This window comes from Panthera pardus, unplaced genomic scaffold, assembly GCF_024362965.1.
Source record: "Panthera pardus isolate Hobbes unplaced genomic scaffold, ASM2436296v1 HiC_scaffold_12, whole genome shotgun sequence".
NCBI lineage: Eukaryota > Metazoa > Chordata > Mammalia > Carnivora > Felidae > Panthera > Panthera pardus.
This window is the reverse complement of record NW_026526677.1, coordinates 56,792,093-56,810,801: the sequence shown is the minus strand read 5'-3', so window position 1 is coordinate 56,810,801 and position 18,709 is coordinate 56,792,093. Positions and strand designations below refer to the sequence as shown.

At 39.6% G+C, this 18,709-nt stretch overlaps 1 protein-coding gene across 7 annotated transcripts in view; it reads left to right on the top strand.

The window, feature by feature from the left end:
• The window catches only part of FCHSD2 (FCH and double SH3 domains 2), a 300,305-nt gene that overhangs the window by 10,704 nt on the left and 270,892 nt on the right, over positions 1-18,709 (top strand). The window contains exons 1-2 of one of the 7 annotated variants that reach the window (XM_053900073.1): positions 174-748; positions 2,468-2,565. In XM_053900073.1, the coding sequence (XP_053756048.1) occupies positions 728-748; positions 2,468-2,565 (119 nt within the window). In that variant the 5' untranslated portion in view covers positions 174-727. Of the gene's footprint in view, positions 1-173; positions 749-1,559; positions 1,674-2,467; positions 2,566-18,709 lie in introns of those variants that run through there. The other 6 variants (XM_019449722.2, XM_019449725.2, XM_019449724.2 and 3 more) reach the window with 6 other exon arrangements.

The window sequence follows — 18,709 nt, the reverse complement described above, 5'->3', positions numbered from 1 at the left end:
TGCCACTCTCGGAGAGAGGGGGGGGATTTTCGTGCTCCGCTAGCGTTTCTATCCCTTCTATTCCCCGACCGATCCGTTAGTTCCCCCCCACCGAGATCCAGAGCCCCACGCCGCCGCCACGCTCCTTCCCTGCAGTGTGGCCCGGCCCCTCGAACCCAGCTCTGGACTGAGTTGTCCCCTCCGCCGCCGGAGCGGGGCGCTGCGCCACTTGGTGGGGCCGGAAATTCCCGCGGCCTGAGTGGAGGAGCCGAAGCCGAGAGCGCGGCGCCGCCTTCCACCTCCCCGGGACGGGCGGGGGCGCTGGGCCCAGCGAGGGCTGGGCTGCCTGAGTGGGGGCGGGGGGCCGCGTCTGCTAGGAGCTGCGGCGCCGGCGGGCGGGGAGCCGGACGACGCTGCTGTTCGAGAGCCGCTCGGCGAGCTAGGAGACCCTGCGCCCCAGCTCTAGGGCCCCCGCCCCCTTGCGGTCTCCGCCTCCTTCCCTCACACACCCCCCGGGCCGTCCGAGCCCCAGGCCTTCCCGGCGCTCCTCCTCCTTCTCTTCACACTCGCCCTCCGACCCGGGTCCTCCAGCCGCCCGCCGGCCTTGCTCCCTGCCGGGGGAGTTCTCGTTCTCAGGCTCTCCTTACACACACAGACTCGCTTGCGGGGCCTCCCCTCCTCACGGCCCTCCACCTCCTCGTCCTAGCTGACGCCGCCGTCGGGGGAGGATTGATGTCCCTTCAGCATCATGCAGCCGCCGCCGAGGAAGGTGAGAGTGCAGCCGGGGGGCTTTGGGGTTTGGGAGGGATGTGTACAAGGGACGCGGCTGGGGCGACCCGCTGCGTCCCCTCCCCCTTTTCGCTAGGGGCCGTGACCGCCGTCGCCTCGGGCTTGTCACCGAGTTGCCGGCGGCTCCAGGAGGGGGCCACGCGAATGAGGTGTCTTTCCGACGGAGGGGCGACCCGGGCTCGTCCCTTCCACCGCACTGGAGACCCCTAGACATTTCACAGAGTTTCGGGTGTGCATTTGTGTGCGCGCGCGCATGGCAGTGCTGCTCGCTGCAAAGTGCATTCTCGGGGCTGCACCTAGGGGAGGCGGGGAGCCCCTGCAGCTTTGCAGAGCCTGTGCTTGTGTGATTGTTTAGTCTGTGCCTGATTTGAGCCCTCCAGCTGCTTGTCGCCACCCTCGTCCGTTTGCAAATTTTCAGGGAATTTGTTTCTAGTCTTAGCCGTAAGGTTCGGCCTGCTTTTCCCACGGGGCGGCCGAGAAGTTGGACTAGTTACCGCCCCCCACCCCAGGGGAAAACAAGAAATTATGCCTTTCTCCCCCCACCCCCAATCCTGCCCCGCCCCTCCAGCTAGGGGGCCTTGAGGCAGTGGTGCTGCTCCCAGAGAGCGTGAAATGGGCAGTGCGTGGCGTGTGCACGGCGATCTGGGCTTGGGGTGGGAGTGACGGGTGCTCCCGGCGTGTCAGCCGCTTCCCCCCAGCGCCCTTCGAGAACTGTTTCACTGTCCTCTTCCCCAGCGTTCCCAGGGGCTGAGGCTGTGTCCTTGTCTTTTTAATCCTGCAGATGGTTACTTAGTGTCTACTCTGGGCATTGGGTGGAGAAGGCTGTTCTGTCCTCCCCTCGTGGACAAACCTAACTCGCTCGTGTCTGCTTCTTTCTCTTTCTTAATCCGGGTTTCTCCAGTTAAGTGAGTCTTTTTTTCTTTCACACATGTACCCCCCACCCCTCCGGGTTAGCACGGCTCTGGTTGGGGGGGCGGATTCCAGGCCCACTGTAACCTGGAACCCTGGCGAGAGGCACTGGCCAGCTTGCATTTGCTGTTCTGTTTGAAGTGGAGCCGCCACGGGGACCGGCTTGCTGGGGTGGCTTAAAAGCACTGCATATGCTGGAAGGTCACTTTTGCTTTCTCCTTTGTGAGAAAGAGATTGTGATTTGATGGGCTGTCAGCGAGTGGAGGGCATCATCCTGAGAGACAGTGTGCTTTCTCGCAGCCATTATGGAATAATTTATGTAGTCAATTTATGCATATGATTTCATGATTGTGTAAATTTCGGTCCTTAGATATTAGGCATTCCTATACTCCCTTCTGCCATCTATACTCAGCTCACCTCCCCTGGTGGTTGAAATCTTTAAGTCTTTTTTGGAAGAAATAGAAGACAGGGGCCTTGTAAAACTCTTCAGAAGATCTACTACATGTGTACTGAGCTTGTGCATGAAATGGAATGACTGGAAGCTTATTTTGCACTTATTCATTGTGTAATTTTTATACTCTTTTACTTTCATTTAACCTCTTTCAGGTTATTTGCCTAGTTTTCTCATTAAGTATCGTCAGTAGAACAAAATAAGGTGGCTAATAATGGATTTATGGCCTTTACAGAAGTGAGCAAGAGTTCTATATTCTGACAAGTATTAAGTATTTTGCTTAATTATTTTGTTGTTAAGGTTGCAGTAAGGCCTTCATAAATGTATGATATATTTTAGGTGAAAGTTACACAAGAACTGAAAAACACTCAAGTTGAGCAGATGACAAAACTTCAAGCCAAACATCAAGCAGAATGTGATTTGCTTGAAGATATGAGGTAAGATTATAGTAAATAGTTTGAGAACTTTTATATCTTTGTTTCAAAGAACCATTGAGTTACCAAGCCCCAGGAACTAATGATGGAATTTCCTTTTGGATTTCCTGCTTTAAGGCTGTTAGAGCTTTGACTCAGCTAGAAATTATAACTGGAACTAACGCAATGCAAACTTTTTTTCCTTTAGTGAAAAACAAGGGTCTTAAAAGTTTATTAGTCAAATTATAATCATTGAAGTAGAAATTCTTAAATAGTCTTTCTACTGAATTGTAACATTTACTGACTTTAATGATTTCACATAGATTTTTTAACTGACACCTCTGGTTAATGGTTAATGTCTGAGGGTGAGCCAGTCAACCTCAGATGATTGCACACTAACACTGTTTGTTAGAACATGGACAAATATAATTTTGTCTTTGAACATTAAATTTAGTGGGAAATGTGTTTATCATATTTTGTCATTACCTATATTCATAATTAAGATAACTTCAAGCAGATAAACTATCTTGCCAGCATTGTGAAAATCAGCATCTTTATTGAGGGAAGCATGACTCATTTTACTGAAAGAAACACCACTCTGTTAATAATCCTGTAATACAAATTGACAGCTCAACAAACATATTTTTGAAAATGATGGGGGGGCGGGGCACCTGGGTGGCTCAGTCGATTAAGCATGTGACTTCAGCTCAGGTCATGGTCTTGCAGTTTGTGAGTTTGAGCCCCGCGTCGGGCTCTGTGCTGACAGCTCAGAGCCTGGAGCCTGCTTCAGATTCTGTGTCTCCCTCTCTCTGCTCCTCCCCCCGCTCATGCTCTGTTACTTTCTCAAATAAACATTAAAAAAAAATTAAAAGAAAATGATGGAAGATAATTTTGTGTGTTGAAACAGAGTGGCTGCAATTCTTATTTCCCTTTAGTAACACATTTATCAAATTGGAGTTGGGTCCGTAAGCTTTATCAGTTACCTATTTTTCCTGTGGTGCATAATTACATGTTAGTTTCATGAAAAATATGAACTGTGTGTTGTAATAAAATTATATGTGTTTGGATACCTGAATTGTTTGGAGCCCAAAGGTTTAAAGAGCTTCTTTTTTCCTCCCCCATATTTAATTTAGGTGCTATTTGTGAGTATTTCTGCTGTATTTTCAGGGTTTCTTAGTAAGGTATATAAAGTTAGTTGTATCCAAACTTGGATAAGATCAGTGTTTTCTGACTGAAAAGTATTCTGCATTTATTTTTTTGTTTTTCATGTGGCCACAGGGAAATTTTTAGACTTAAATAATTCCTGTGTAACATACATGAAACTCTTCAAATGGTTAAAAACTCAAAATTTTTAGCATCCATTAAGTGAAATAAGCTATCTTAGTAGAAATTTCTAAATGAAGAAAGTAATAAATTTTCAGAAGCAATTCAGAAAGGCCAAATTAGTGTGTAAGTAAAGATCTTCTGTTGGGTCTGGATGGTCAGTGGTCCTTAAGTCCCTGCTAATTATATATTCTAGAGATTTCTTGTTTACATTCTTTTCTGTTTTTTCCCCTTTTGCCTATACCTTGGTATAGGAGCTTATGGTCAAGTATAGGGATACACAGTCACTGCTAAATTGATATAGTTTGGTGTGCTATTATTTAGTTGTTTCTATTATTGCTGACCTATCACATTTCACTTATGTTATTTCAATAATATCCTAATTCTTGCAGTAGTGTTCTCATATTTTCTAACCCCCCCCCCCCCCCCCCCCCCTCCTTTTATGTCTGTCTTCCACATTGTCACCAGCTGGCTTTCTAAAAATGTTGTTTGGGATGCCTGGGTGGCTCAGTCAGTTGAGCGTCTCTTGATTTTGGCTCAGGTCATGATCCCAGGGTCGTGGGATCCAGCCCTGTGTCAGGCCCTGCGCTGAGCATGGAGTCTGTTAAGATTCTCTCTCACTCTGCCCTGCTCTCCTGTGCGCATGCTCTCTCTCTAAAATAAAAAAATAATAAGATAAAAACAGTTTATTTTTATATTGGGTTCTCTGTGGCCTTTTGGATAAAGATCATACACCTCGTTGTAGCATATATGGCCTTCTGCAACCTAGCCACAAGCTTCCTTTCCTGGCGTAATACTACCATTTCATGCTTATTCATCCTTCCTTAATCTCCTTGCCCTGGCAACTCAGGACTTCTGGTTATCTAATTGTGCTCTTTACATTCCATGCCTTTTTATATGCCAGTCTCCTTGCCTGTTGATACCCTTCCTCCTACTTTTTCACCTGGCAAATTCTGCTTACCACTAAATTTGCAAGTTTGTTCTTTGTGATCTCAAAGAATTTTGATTTTGCACATGCTTCTGGCTTCCCGGCTCATGTGAACTCCTTGAAGTGAGAGGCTAAGTCATTTTTGTATCTTTGTACCCTTTTAGGCTGGCAGAATTGTTAAATGAATGTAACTGGTTATATTTAAATGCACCTTAGTTGTTTTTAGGTGAAATGTTTTATTGTTCTTTTGGTAGGGGGCTAGAGTGGTGTCTGTTGAGCTTGTGTTACACTTTGATTCGTGTGGGCATATTTATTTATTTATTTATTTAAAAAATGTATTTATTTTGAGAGAGAGCGAGCAAGTGATGTGAGCAGGGAAGGGGCAGAGAAGGAGGATCCCAAGTAGGCTCTGCACTAAACAGTGCAGGGACTCGAACTCACTAACCATGAGATCATGACCTGAGCTGAAACCTAGAGTCAGACGCTCAATCGACTGAACCACCCAGGTGCCCCTCATGTGGGTAGTTTAAAACCTACCGTGCTATTTGATGTTGAGTATGTCTATATTTACATATACTATGTAAATACAGAGATGGTTGGTGTTCCCAGGGATTAATAGAGTCCTTATTACAGTGAGTCAGTGTGTTCTTCTTTTATGTTAAATTATTTGGAATGAATCCCTTCACTCCTTTATAGTTGTGAGCAGAATGCTATATTACCTACTAAAACGTGGAATTTAGGTTTCTAACTTCCTTTTTTCTCAATGATAATATTGAATTGGAAGTTGAAAATTGTGTAAAATTGTGTATTGTTGGTATTTATAATAACTTTAGTTGCTTGAGGAAGGGGGTAGTCTGCCTTTCTGGTCTGTCCTATCAAGTCAAATGACATTTTAAAAAATTCATTAGAAACCTCTGAACTTGGGTTCAGGTGTATAATACAGTATGTATTATATTGTAAAAGATCTTGCCTGCCATTTTTCTTTTTCTTTTTTTTTTTAAGTTATCTCTATTCCAATCTGGGACTTGAACTCACAACCTGGGTATTAAGAGTTGCATGCTCTACCGACTAAGCTAGCCAGGCACCCCTGCTTTTCTCTTTCCCAAAACCCCACAAATAATAGTCCTTCTCACCAGTGCCCCCTCTCCCCCATCAGTGTTATGTTCAATTTAGGTTAGTGTGAATCACTAAAAAGCAAATAGCTTTGTTTTGCTTTTCTTTCTTTTCTTTTCTTTTCTCTTTTCTTTTCTTTTTTCTTTTCTTTTCTTTCCTTTTCTTTCTTTTCTTTCTTTCTTTCTTTCTTTCTTTCTTTCTTTCTTTCTTTCTTTCTTTCTTTCTTTCTTTCTTTCTTTCAAGATTTTATTTATTTAAGTAATTTCCATACCCAATATGGGGCTTGAACTCACAAGCCCAAGGTCCAGAGTCACACGCTCCTCTGACTGAGCCAGCCAGGTACCCCAACTTTTCTTAATATAAAAAAATTGATAGTAGAGAAAAATTTTTATGATTTAAAAAAAAAAGTGAAGAAGTAAAAGACCACAATAATTATTAAGCTGTAAGTAGGAGATGTAATAGGAGATATCATGTGTTAAGCTCTAAATAGGAGAATTTCATGCTGGGTTATGGCTAGTTTCCACTCCCTTCCCCCACTTTTCATCTTCTGGAATTTTGAAGGGAGGAAACCAATTATGATACAGTATTTTTCCTTTGCTCTCCTCCCCTTCTTCAGTTCATTTGTTCCAGGGATGTATTTGGAAGCTGGTGTGTTCGGAGTAAAATTTGAGAAAGAAAGATAAACTCATTTGTTGTTAATCAGGGACATTGCTTTGGGGAGGCTTTATACTGAAGTGTTTCCTGTTGGCTTTTTCTGTCAGCTGTACATAAGCACACTTTACTTTCTTTTTAGTTTATTATTATTTTTTCTTTTTGCTTTCTAAGGTGACTTATAAATTTCTAAGTACTACAGCCTGTATATTGTTTATTAATGTTACATATTTAGTATTGTTTATTCTTATGATTTGCTAAGTAGAGGCAATAAAGAAAGTTCTTTGCAGGGATTCTGAATATAAAGAACTAACTTCTTAGCAGACATTTTTTAGGAGGTCATTATATAATATGGCAAAATCTCAGAATTTTAGAGTCTGATTGATACTGTCCCATTTGTTGATGAAAATGGAAACTGAGGCGCAGTGAGATGAAGTAAATCATATTGAGGAAAAATGCTATTTCTCTATTTTCTAGACTAGTGCACGATCCCCTCTATTTGTATTTCCCAAGGTTTTAATCAAGGAAATCATTATAAGTCCCATTTCTTAAAAACATCTTGCCTATCAAAAAGTACATTTTAACTAATAATTTGTTTTCTTATTTTTTACTTTTCATACGTCAAGCTGTAAATCAGCTTTGAATCACTATTTTAAAACTACTTACATGAATCCAGACAAAGGCAAAGATACTTGAAACTTGACCTCAGAGAAGGTTGAGTATATGGTTTCTCACAGATGTTCTGAAAAATGGAAACTGGCTCAAGAAGCACTTGTCTTTCTTTGTAGACACCTGGAGGTCTGGCGACCTCAAGTGAGGAATTACTGTGCTATAGGTTCTCTTTTTTAACCTGTAGGTTCATGGAACTCACTGGGGATTGGATTCTTGTCTGTTTATGGATTCTCTTTTTTTTTTGTTGTCTCAGAGACTGTTCGGTCTAGAAGGGAACCTTGGAAGTAATCTGGTATAGACTTTTTAAAAAAGATTTTTATCTATCTATCTATCTATCTATCTCTCTATCTATCATTTATTTATTTTGAGAGTGAGAATCTGTATGCACATGTGTGTGCACATGTAGGGGAAGGAGCAGATAGAGAGGGAGAGAGAGAATCTCAAGCAGGCTCTGTGCTGTCAGCACGGAGTCTGACATGGGGCTTGATCTCATGAACTGTGATATCATGAACTGAAATCAAGAGATATAGTTTCTATATCCAGCATGGGGCTCAAACTTAGAACCCCGAGATCAATAGTCACACACTCTGTCTGAGCCAGCCAGGACTCTTTTGAGAACAGTTTTCTTGAGACATAATTCACATACCATACAATTAACCTATTTAAAGTTTTTTAGTATATTCATGGGGTGTACAACCATCAACACTTTAACTTTAGAACATTTTTGCTCCCCCAGAAAGAAGTGCTGTATTTATTAGCAGTCACTTTCCATAATTTTCTCCAGCCTTAAGCAGTTACCTTCCCTGTCTATAGAAATGGAATCTGTAAAAATGGAATCAGACACTGTGTGGTTCTGTGACTAGCTTTTGCTTAGCCTAATGTTTCCAGGGTTCATCCATGTTATAGCATCAGTACTTCATTCCTTTTTATTGCTAAATAATACTCTGTTGTATGGATATGCCATCACATTTTATTAATCCACTTATCATTTGATGGATTTTTTGGCTATTATGAATAATGTTCCTTTTGAACACTCATGTACAAATTTTGTGTGGATTTCATGTTTTCATTTTTATACCTAGTAGTAGAATTGCTAGGGTCATGTGGTAACTCTGTTTAACTTTTTTTTTTTTTCCTGTTTAACTTTTTGAGGAACTTTCAAATTGATTTCCAAAGTGGCTGCACCATTTTTTATTCCCACAGCAATAATGTCACGAAGGTTCCAGTTTTTCCATATCCTTGCTAATGCTTGTTATTGTCTGTCTTTTGATTATAGCCATCCTAGCGGGCATGAAGTGGTGTCATTGTGGCTTTTATTTGCATTTCTCTAATAGCCTGTGATATTGAGCATTTTTTCATCTGCTTATTGGCCATTTGTATATCTTTGGGGAAATGTCTATTCAGATCCTTTGCCCATTTTTAAACTGGGTTTTGTCTTCTTGTGTTGTAAGTTCTTCAACTATGTATATATGTGTGTGTGTATGTATGTATATGTGTATATATATATGTGTGTGTGTGTATATATATATACACACATATATATATGTAAGCTATTTGACTTGCAAGTATATACTATATTTGCACTATTTTTCCCACTCTGGAAGAATCACCTGAAGTGATTCATACGTGCACTAAATTTTGAGAATTACTTAAGTGGTGGAAAGAATAAGGACTTTGAAGGTAGACCAGAGATTGAAACCCAGCTCTGCAGCTTACTATTTGGGTGATATTGGAGAAGTTACTAAGGTTCTCTGAACCTCAGATTTCATAAATGTAAAACAAAGTTAATGCCGACCTTTCTGCTTTTCTGCAAAAGTTAAATGAGATATGTGAAATGCTGAGCATAGTAGGTCTTTAGCACTGGTAGCTACCATTGTTAGTGGAAATTAGAGCCTGGGAAGGATGTTGTCTTATTCAAAGTGACAATGGAGGTTATTGTGTTTCATTAATTCTAAGAAGCACGGTTTTATTTAATTTTTTTCCATTCTTCTGAAATCCAGATACATTTTACAATTGCTTTTGGGTTTGATGTAGTTGTCATTGTCTCTTCATGCATGGAACTTGCAGAATACGTATTGGCAGGCTTGGAAGAAAATCCCAGAGATAATGGTGGGAATACAAATGTTGGATCACCCGGGCTTTTGATGGTACAGAGGATGATATTGTGTGGAAAACTATAGGTTATCAGTGACTGATTCAAAAAAGTGATTCAGAAGATCTTGACTCCGAGTGTGACCAGTTCATGCACCAATTTATTTTATCTTTTTAAAATTACTCACAAATTATCCTAAAAATCTGACTAAATAAGCTTAAAAGCACTCTTTTAATAAGTATAAATAAAAATTGTAAGTGTTAGGGTATTGAATCAATTTAGTTGGCAGCATTTTTTCTTAGTGAAACATAAGGTGTCTTGGAATGTGTATTTTTTAATACGATGAAAACTGGAAGTAGCAGATCAGATACTGGACCCAGGTCTTTTTTTCATTCATTCAAAATCATATTGCTTTTCAATTCAGAGAATTGAATTCAATTGAATTTGAATTCAGTTCAAATGAGAACTTAAAAATGATGTAAATCGTGAGAGGGAGCATTTTTAAAAATAGGACTGCAATGGTGGCTCAGTCAGTTAAGCATCTGACTTCGGCTTACGTCAGGCTCTGTGCTGTTCACGAGTTCGAACCCCATGTCAGGCTCTGTGCGGACAGCTCAGAGCCTGGAGCCTGTTTCGGAATCTGTGCCTCCTTCTCTGCCTCTCCCCTGCTTGTGCACTCTCTCTCAAAAATAAATAAACATTAAAAAAAAGTAGGGCTGCAGGGAAAAAGATCAAGTGGGACCATACTTAACATTTCTTTGAGAGGCACCTGAGTCGCTCTGTTGGTTAAGTGTCTGACTTCGGCTCAGGTCATGATTTCAGTTTGTGAGTTTGAGGCCCCCCCCCCCCCCCCCCCCCCCCATCGGGCTCTCTGCTGTCAATACAGAGCCTGCTTTGAATCCTCTGTCCACCCCCTCTCTCTGCCCCTCCCCCCTCTCAAAAATAAATAAATATTAAAAAAATATTTGGGACGCCTGTGGTGGGCTCAGTTGGTTGGGCATCTGACTTTGGCTCAGGTCATGATCTCACAGCTCATGGGATCAGGTGCCGCATCAGGCTCTGTGTTGACAGCTCAGAGTCTGGAGCTTGCTTTGGATTCTGTGTCTCCATCTCTGTCTGCCTCTCCCCCCGCTCATGCTCTGTCTCTCTCTCTCAAAAATAAACATTAAAAAAAATATATTAAAACATTTCTTTGAATGAAAAGAAGAAAAAAGAGTACCTCATTTTATTTATTTATTTATTTATTTATTTATTTATTATTATCTTTTTAATGTTTATTTATTTTTGAGAGAGAGAGAGAGACAGAGCGCGGAGCAGGGGAGGGGCAGAGAGAGAGAGGGAGACGCAGCATCCAAAGCAGGCTCCAGGCTCTGAGCTGTCAGCACAGAGCCAGATGTGGGGCTCGAACTCATGAGCTGTGAGATCATGACCTGAGCTGAAGTTGGATGCTTAACTGACTGAGCCACCCAGGTGTCCCAAGAGTACCTCATTTTAAAATGAAAGGAGAGTATGGAACTTCAACTGACTAAATGAATTTATGTTTTTTTAAAAAAAATTTTTTTTTTCAACGTTTTTTATTTATTTTTGGGACAGAGAGAGACAGAGCATGAACGGGGGAGGGGCAGAGAGAGAGGGAGACACAGAATCGGAAACAGGCTCCAGGCTCCGAGCCATCAGCCCAGAGCCTGACGCGGGGCTCGAACTCACGGAGCGCGAGATCGTGACCTGGCTGAAGTCGGACGCTTAACCGACTGCGCCACCCAGGCGCCCCATGAATTTATGTTTTTAATATATACTTCCACAATATGGTCAGTTCTGGAGCAAGACTAAGAGTAGGAGGTACAAACTAGGCAGAGGAGGAAATAGGAAAATATAATTTGAGAGTCTGTTTACTAAAACTTTTGGTCACAGACCACTGCTTACTTGAAAGAGTCAGGGTTTTAACAATACCTTTTCCTGTTGCTATTTAATGGTTTATGAACTCATAAGCCATTCATTGTCCATAGATCCTTATATGCTCCTAAAATGTGAAGATTTGTTTCTGGATGGGATGGCCATTGCAACCCACAGCCGGAGTTCACATTTATAGATTTGAACAGGGGATACTTTCATGAGCCAGATGGAATTAAACTAAGGCCTAGTAATGAAAGTGACCCACCACTTGGGTTAAAAATAGAAGTGTTAGAAGAATTTTTGTGTGCACTTTTTTTTTAATTTGTTTTTTTTTTTTAACCATACCCAGATATGTAAATATGAGAGATGGTGAAGGTGATCTTTGTGGTAGGATAGCTGTGATATATTAGAATAAGCACAAATTTAGAGGCATACAATCTGAGTGTGAATCCTAATCTTAATCTCTTATTAACTGTGTGACTTTGGCCTTAAGTCACCACAGGTCACTTAAACTTCTCTGAGCCTCATGTATCTTATCTGTAAATTAGTAATAATTATAGTATCTTATGGGATTATTTTGATAATTAAAACAAAAGTAATGCATATAAAAGCTCTCTTGCATAGTATGTGGAACATAATAGATGTTAAGTAAATGCATGTGGATTGTAATTTTGTTAAGTAATTGAGAACATCAATTCCGAATTATAGTCTGTGACTTACTCATCCCTAACAAGTTAACTTGTGGGTTAAAAAATGTAATGAGCCTCAAAGATAAATTGTTCAAATAATTCTAAAGAATTTCTTTCACCAAGTTCAGTAGTCCTAGGTACCTTCCATTTTTCTCTGTCAGTAATGATTCTTCTCATGATTGCTGGATGGCTTCTGCAACTCCAAGCATAATAATCTCAGACAACAATGTAAGTAGAGGATGGGGAGGGAAGAACAGTTTATGGAAATTTTCTCTGCCTTCCTCCCCTCTTTATTTCCTCTGGAGAAGGTCATTTCTACCAGAAATTATCTGAATAGACTTTCTCTTATGTTTTATTGGCTGAGTCTGCTTCATTTGGTTGTTCATGCCTAGCTGTAAAGGAGGCTGGGAATATGATTATATTCTTGGAGAGGTGGTCTTTGCCAGCAAGAAGTAAGGTATTGGTGGCAGTAATATGGCTTTTGCCACATTACTGTTTTGCCCTGTTTGTCACAGGGACCCATTTCTAATTTATTTATAGTGTTTCCCATAAAAGTGTAAAAAAATGTGTTGGGGTTTAATTGTGAAAGATGTAGCTGGATTTCCAGATGTCCCAAACAGACTAGAACCGTTTGTATCCCCTCCTACCAACTCCTTTTGAAATCAGTGTCTTAGGTCAGGAGTAGGTTTTTGTATTTGCTATAGGTAATGGTCCAATAGGCCTGTGGCCTCTTAGGATTCTCAGCGATACAGGAGTGATTAAATATCTTGCCTCTTTTGGTCTTCTGATACGTAGAGAAATGGTGGTCTAAGGGCCTCCCAGGCAGTTGGTTTTGGTTTTTGTTTTTGTTTTTGTTTTTGTTTTGTTTTTTGCTGAACTATTTTTACTTCTAAGGTGAAAGCATTAGTAAGTAGTGAAGTGGCTAAAATGAAAGCAGGGAAGGACAAAAAAGAGCTAGAATTACTCCTAGCTGAATAATTTGCCCCTTAATGATTGAGGATTGGAAATTCAGTCTTGGAAATACAAAGTACTGGAAGAGGCCTGTGATGGTAAGTTGATGTTTTTCTTTGTAAATTTTTTGAATGTTCATTTGAATCCTGCAGATGCCGTTCTGTTTTATTGGTGTCAGTCTTCAGGAATGATCTGAGTCTGGTTTGTGCTGTCTATTCTTCAGTGACTAATTTGGGAATTAGGCACAGAAACTTGTAACCCTCTCTTTTGTTCCATTGCTACAGATTTCCTGTCATGCGTTGGTCAGGGCTAACTTAATAAAACTTTGGCTGGTATTTTTATTTCATCTCATTGTGTCTTCACAGTATTCCTTGGTCATGCTTTATTTTAACATTCCATTTGATTTTTTTTTTTTTTTTTTTTTTTTTTGGCATTCACATAGGAGTGTCTTGTCATCCAGATGTTTTCTGTTTTGTGAACTTTGACATAATCCCAATTCAAAAAGAAAATGTTATTTCTGGTATTATGAAAAGTGTCACCATGTCTGTGGCTCCACAGGAAACAATTGGGAGCATATATCCCTTGATTATATGTTAGCGGTATTTGTTTTTCCCCAATGGTGGTTGGAGAATAGGGATTAGAGGCAGAGACTTTTTATTGTATATCTTTTTTTGTATGTTTTGAATTTTGAACTATGTGAATCCTACCTACTCTCAAAACTAAAATTAAATGATTTAGTATTGGTAAATATTTGGCTTTTAATTTTTAGTGAAGTTACTTCTATATTTTATGTTAACACACTTTGCAGGTTATTTCTAATACTAAGAATACTACAAATATTAAGAATACTTGATACATAAACTTATTTTCATAAAATGACTTGTCTTCACCTGGTTGTAGTTTGGAGTTGGGGAAATAGTCTCTGTGTACTACTGTGTTTCTTTCTTTCTGTATTATGGAATTGTTTTATTCCAAAACAAGTACACATATTAGGTGGTTAGATTCCTGTCCAGCCTCAAATTTTATCTTAGCTAACTTTATCCAAAGGTTTTACATTATAGTCATAATTAAAAATATTATTTCTGTGGTAATATGTATTTTGCATTATTAGTCAATTCTTTCCATGGGGGAATTGTTTTCTGTTTTACTATAGAGGTGTTTTAATAGTTTCCTCAGCTATATTGAGTTAATTGAATATTTTTAGTACTGCTTTTTCTTTGCTTGCATTTTTAGCTGGACGTCTTTCTGTTTTTCAAGTGGTTGTTCTAGGTGTTACACCATGCATCTTTAATTCATCACTGTATACTTGGAATTAATATTATACCACTCCACCCAAGACACTTACAGGTCCAGTTCTGATTACTTCATTCCAGACTTTGTGCTGCATACCTTATTTATTTTTTAAGTTTATTTATTTTTTGAAAGAGAAAGAGAGAGGGAGTGCAAGCGAGCAGGGGGGACAGAGAGGGGAACAGAGGATCCGAAGCAGGCTCTGTGCTAACACTACAGAGCCCAATGTGGGGCTCTAACTCCCGAACCATGAGATGATAACCTGAGCCGAAGTAGGACACTTAACTGACTGAGCCACCCAGGCACCCCTATGCTGTGTACTTTATAAACGCCATGATATGTTAGTTTTTCTTTAAACACACTTATCTTTTGAAGAGATTAAGACATAGAAAAAAGTCTTTTATATTTACCAATTTTGACTTTTCTTTCCTTCCTCAGACCACATAGGTTTGAGTTTCCATCTGGTATCATTTCCTTTTGGGTTGAAGAACTTTCTTCAGCATTTCTAGTGCAGTTCTACTGGTGACAGTTCTCTTAACTTTCACTCATCTGAAAATGTCTTTATTTTATTTTTCTTTATTCACCTTCATTTTTGGAAGGTAATTTTCGCAGGATCTTGAATTCTGTGTTGACAGTTGGGTCACCCCATTGTCTTCTGGCTTTTAATGTTTCTGATGAGAAACCATATACACACACACACACACACACACACACACACACACACACACACACATATTTATATACTTGTTTTCTTCTATGTAATGTACCTTTTTTCCTGATAGCATCGTTCTTCTTTATCTTTGTTTTTTTTGCAGTTTGAATGTGATGTGACTAATGTATCATTTTATTACTTTGCTGGGGGTTCACTGAGCTTTTTGGATCAACAAATCAGGGAAATGTGGGGCCATTATTTCTTCAAATTTTTTTTCTGCCCCATTTTCTCTTCTTCCGTTTTTGGATTCCAAGGATATGCATATATTAAACTGTCTGATAATAATCTGTGTTCTTCAGAGTGAGTAGTTTCTGTTGATCTGTTTTCTGGCTTATTGGTTCTTTATTCTGTAATTTTTTTCCTTAAAAATTAAAAAAAAATTTTTTTTTTAACGTTTATTTATTTTTGAGACAGAGAGAGACAGAGCATGAACGGGGGAGGGTCAGAGAGAGGGAGACACAGAATCTGAAACAGGCGCCAGGCTCCGAGCTGTCAGCACAGAGCCCGACGCGGGGCTCGAACTCACAGACCGCGAGATCATGACCTGAGCCGAAGTTGGCCGCTTAACCGACTGAGCCACCCAGGCGCCCCAAAATTTTTTTTTTAATAAAAAAATTTTTTTTCTTTTTATTTTAGAGACAGAGAGCAAGCAGGGGACAGGGGCAGAGGGAGGCAGGAGAGAATCTCAAGCAGGCTCCACACTCAGTGCAGGGCCTGATGCAGGGCTCAGTCCCAGCACCTTAGGGTCATGACCTGAGCCAAAATCGAGTTGAGCGTTCAACCAACTGAGCCACCCAGGCACCCCTTTTTCATTTTTATTTTTTAGGATTTTATTTTTCAGTAATCTCTACCCCCCAATGTGGGGCTTGAACTCACAACCCCAAGGTCAAGACTCACATGCTCTACTGACTGAGCCAGCCAGGTGCCCCTCTTCTGTAATTTTTAGTCTATTTTTAAGTCTATCCGGTGAAGTTTTCATTTTTGATAGTGTACCTTTAAGTGGTTGAACATATTTATAATCACCATTTTAAAGCTCTTGCCTGCTGTTCGCAACACTGGAGTCATATTGTGGTCTGTTTCTGTTGATTGCTTCCCTCCACTCCCTCATTATGGGTCACGCTTTCCTGCTTATTTGCATATCTAGTAAGTTTTGATTTGGATTTTGTGGATGGTACATTATAGGAAGTCTCAATTGTGTTGTCTTTCTTTAAAGAGTGTTGAAATCTGGCGTTTCCACTGAAAGCCTGAGTGCCCAAGGTGTGCAGAAATGTCTCTATTCTGTCTGAACTACAATTCTGATGTCTCCCAGCAGTTTGCAGCTTCTGGTATCTGTTCAGCTCTCAGGCCTGCAACAGTAATTCTCATGGAGACTCACTCTGGCTTATATGTAGCTTGGTACTCAGCCAAAGATGCCCAAGGAACCCCCATGCAGATTTCTGGGAACACCCCTTCTGCATTGTTGCCTCTTCTCCAGTATCCTGTCCTCTATAAAGTCTAGCCACTCCACTAGCCCAGGACTCTGATTTCTGCATCTCAATTTGGTGAGACCGTTATGCTTGGCATAGACTTCACTTCCCTGTGATGAAGTTGGGAAAGTTTCCCAGGCAGAAAGCTGGGGCAGATGTTGTACATATCTCCTGTACTGCCAGTTGTTTCACTCCTGAAAATAGTAGAGTCATATGTTTTGTCTAGTTTTATAGCTGTCACTCGAGGAGGGCTCGTCTGGTACCAGTTACTTCATCATGTCTAGGAAAAGTCCATTTCTCAGATGTGTTAGAGGAAGATACTTAACTGTATTTAAATACATAAGATTATGTATTTATGCATGTTTAATATCTATGTAATCCTAATTAATCTTGTGCTTTTAGATGTAGGAGTTTGGATATTCCATGTATAAATGTGTTCTGTAGGATGGGAATTTTTTAACACCTTTATTAAGATATAATTCTTAAACCATGTAATTCACTCATTTAAAGTGTATAATCCAGGAGCTTTTAGTATATTCAAAATTGTGCGTCTATTACCACAATCAATTTTAGGACATTTTCATTACCACAAAAAGAAACCCCATACCCTTTAACCATTCCCCTTCCCCTTCCCCTTCCCCGCATTTGCCCAGCCTTAGGCAATCACTAATTGCTTTCCATAGATTTACTTGTTTTGGACATTTCATGTAAATGGAAGCAGTTGGCTTCTTTTACTTAGCATAATTTTTTCAAGGTTCTTCAGTGTTGTAACATCTATCAGTACTTTATTCCTTTTTATTGCTAAATAATATTCCAGTACTTAGATATACCACATTTTATTAATCCATTCATCAGTTGATGGACATTTGGGTTGTTTCACTTTGGCTGTTATGAATAACTGTTTTATGAACATTCATGTACAAATTTTTTAATGTACATATGTTTTCATTTTTCTTGGGTGCCTAGGAGTGGAATTGCTGAGTAATATATTAAGTCTGTGCTTATTCAAGGAACTGCCAGACTGTTTTCCAAAGGGACTATACCATTTTTCATTCTCACCAGCAATCTGTGTGGGTTTGATTTCTCCACATCCTTGTCCACACTTGTTGAACATTAATTATATCTCAGATCCTCCCAGCAGCAATGTATTCTATAATTACAATTGTTATTATTATTATTCCCATTTTATAGATGAGGAAACTGAGGCTCATAGTGGTTAAGTGTCTTGCCCATGATCAGAACTAAGAAATGGAAGAACTACGTTTGAACCTGGGTGTATCCCTGACTTTTAAAATTTAAGTTCTTTCTCTCATTGAAAACTGTCTTTAAAGGCATTTGATAATAACAGTTGAAATCGAGTGAAATTTTCACAGTATTTCCATGTATCTTTTCTTAGCCTGTATTAGATCTTGGTAGGAATCCATGGAACATAGGACCATCTTTTCCCTGGTTTTTATAGCTGGACTCAGTTTTTTTGAAAGTTAGAAAACAGATGTCTTTCACTTGGGATTATTTTAAATAATTGGGGGTACACTATTTTCAGTGCCTACCATGTCCAGGCATTGTGGACGGAGTATGGTATCTTGTTTCAAGAACTACTACTTAGAATAGATACCAAAGAAGGGGTGTAAGATTCAATGCCTTGCACATCTTTGAGTCTGGCTGATTAGTGTAGGAGTGGAAGAAGATATGTGATCTGGAGTTTCATGTTTTTTTCAGATCCAGGCTTGTTGAAGGATTGTGTGAGACACTGAACTTCTAGGGAATCTCTTAGCTCTTCTGATAATTATATCAGGTTTAGGTTATATTTTGAGATACTTCCATAGTCAAAAATGCCTTTTCTGTCTTTTTTTTTAATGTAAATTAAGATCAGGCAGTTTTGTGATAACTGAATGAAGGATGTAATAGTTTCTGAATAGCTTGTCTTGCTATTCTGACCACCTAACTAACTATGTTTATTTTTAACTTTTTGGCTGTGTACCTAAAATAAAATATACTCCACAAATAGCTTAGAATCAGCTTATTTTGGGTGAATGAAAATACTTTATATTAGTTAGTAAACTCACTGTAATAAAAAATAATTCTTGACATGTTTGAAATCAGTAAGTTACAAAAGTTATTGAAATGTTTCTTACCTAAAAAATAAACTGCTGTTAGCGAATTACATTGCTTCATTTTGTATAGCTATATAGATGAGGACAGATATTTTTCTGAAGAGAATAATAATCCTAAATTTACTTGCAGGAAAATACCAGATTTTCAGAGTTCCATAGTTTATAACAATATAAAGAATAATAGTAACAAATTATAATACTTTGTTAAAATTTAAAAAATGGATTTGACAATGCATGTTTTGTCAGTGTGGGGTCTTTTGTCATTGATCTAGGT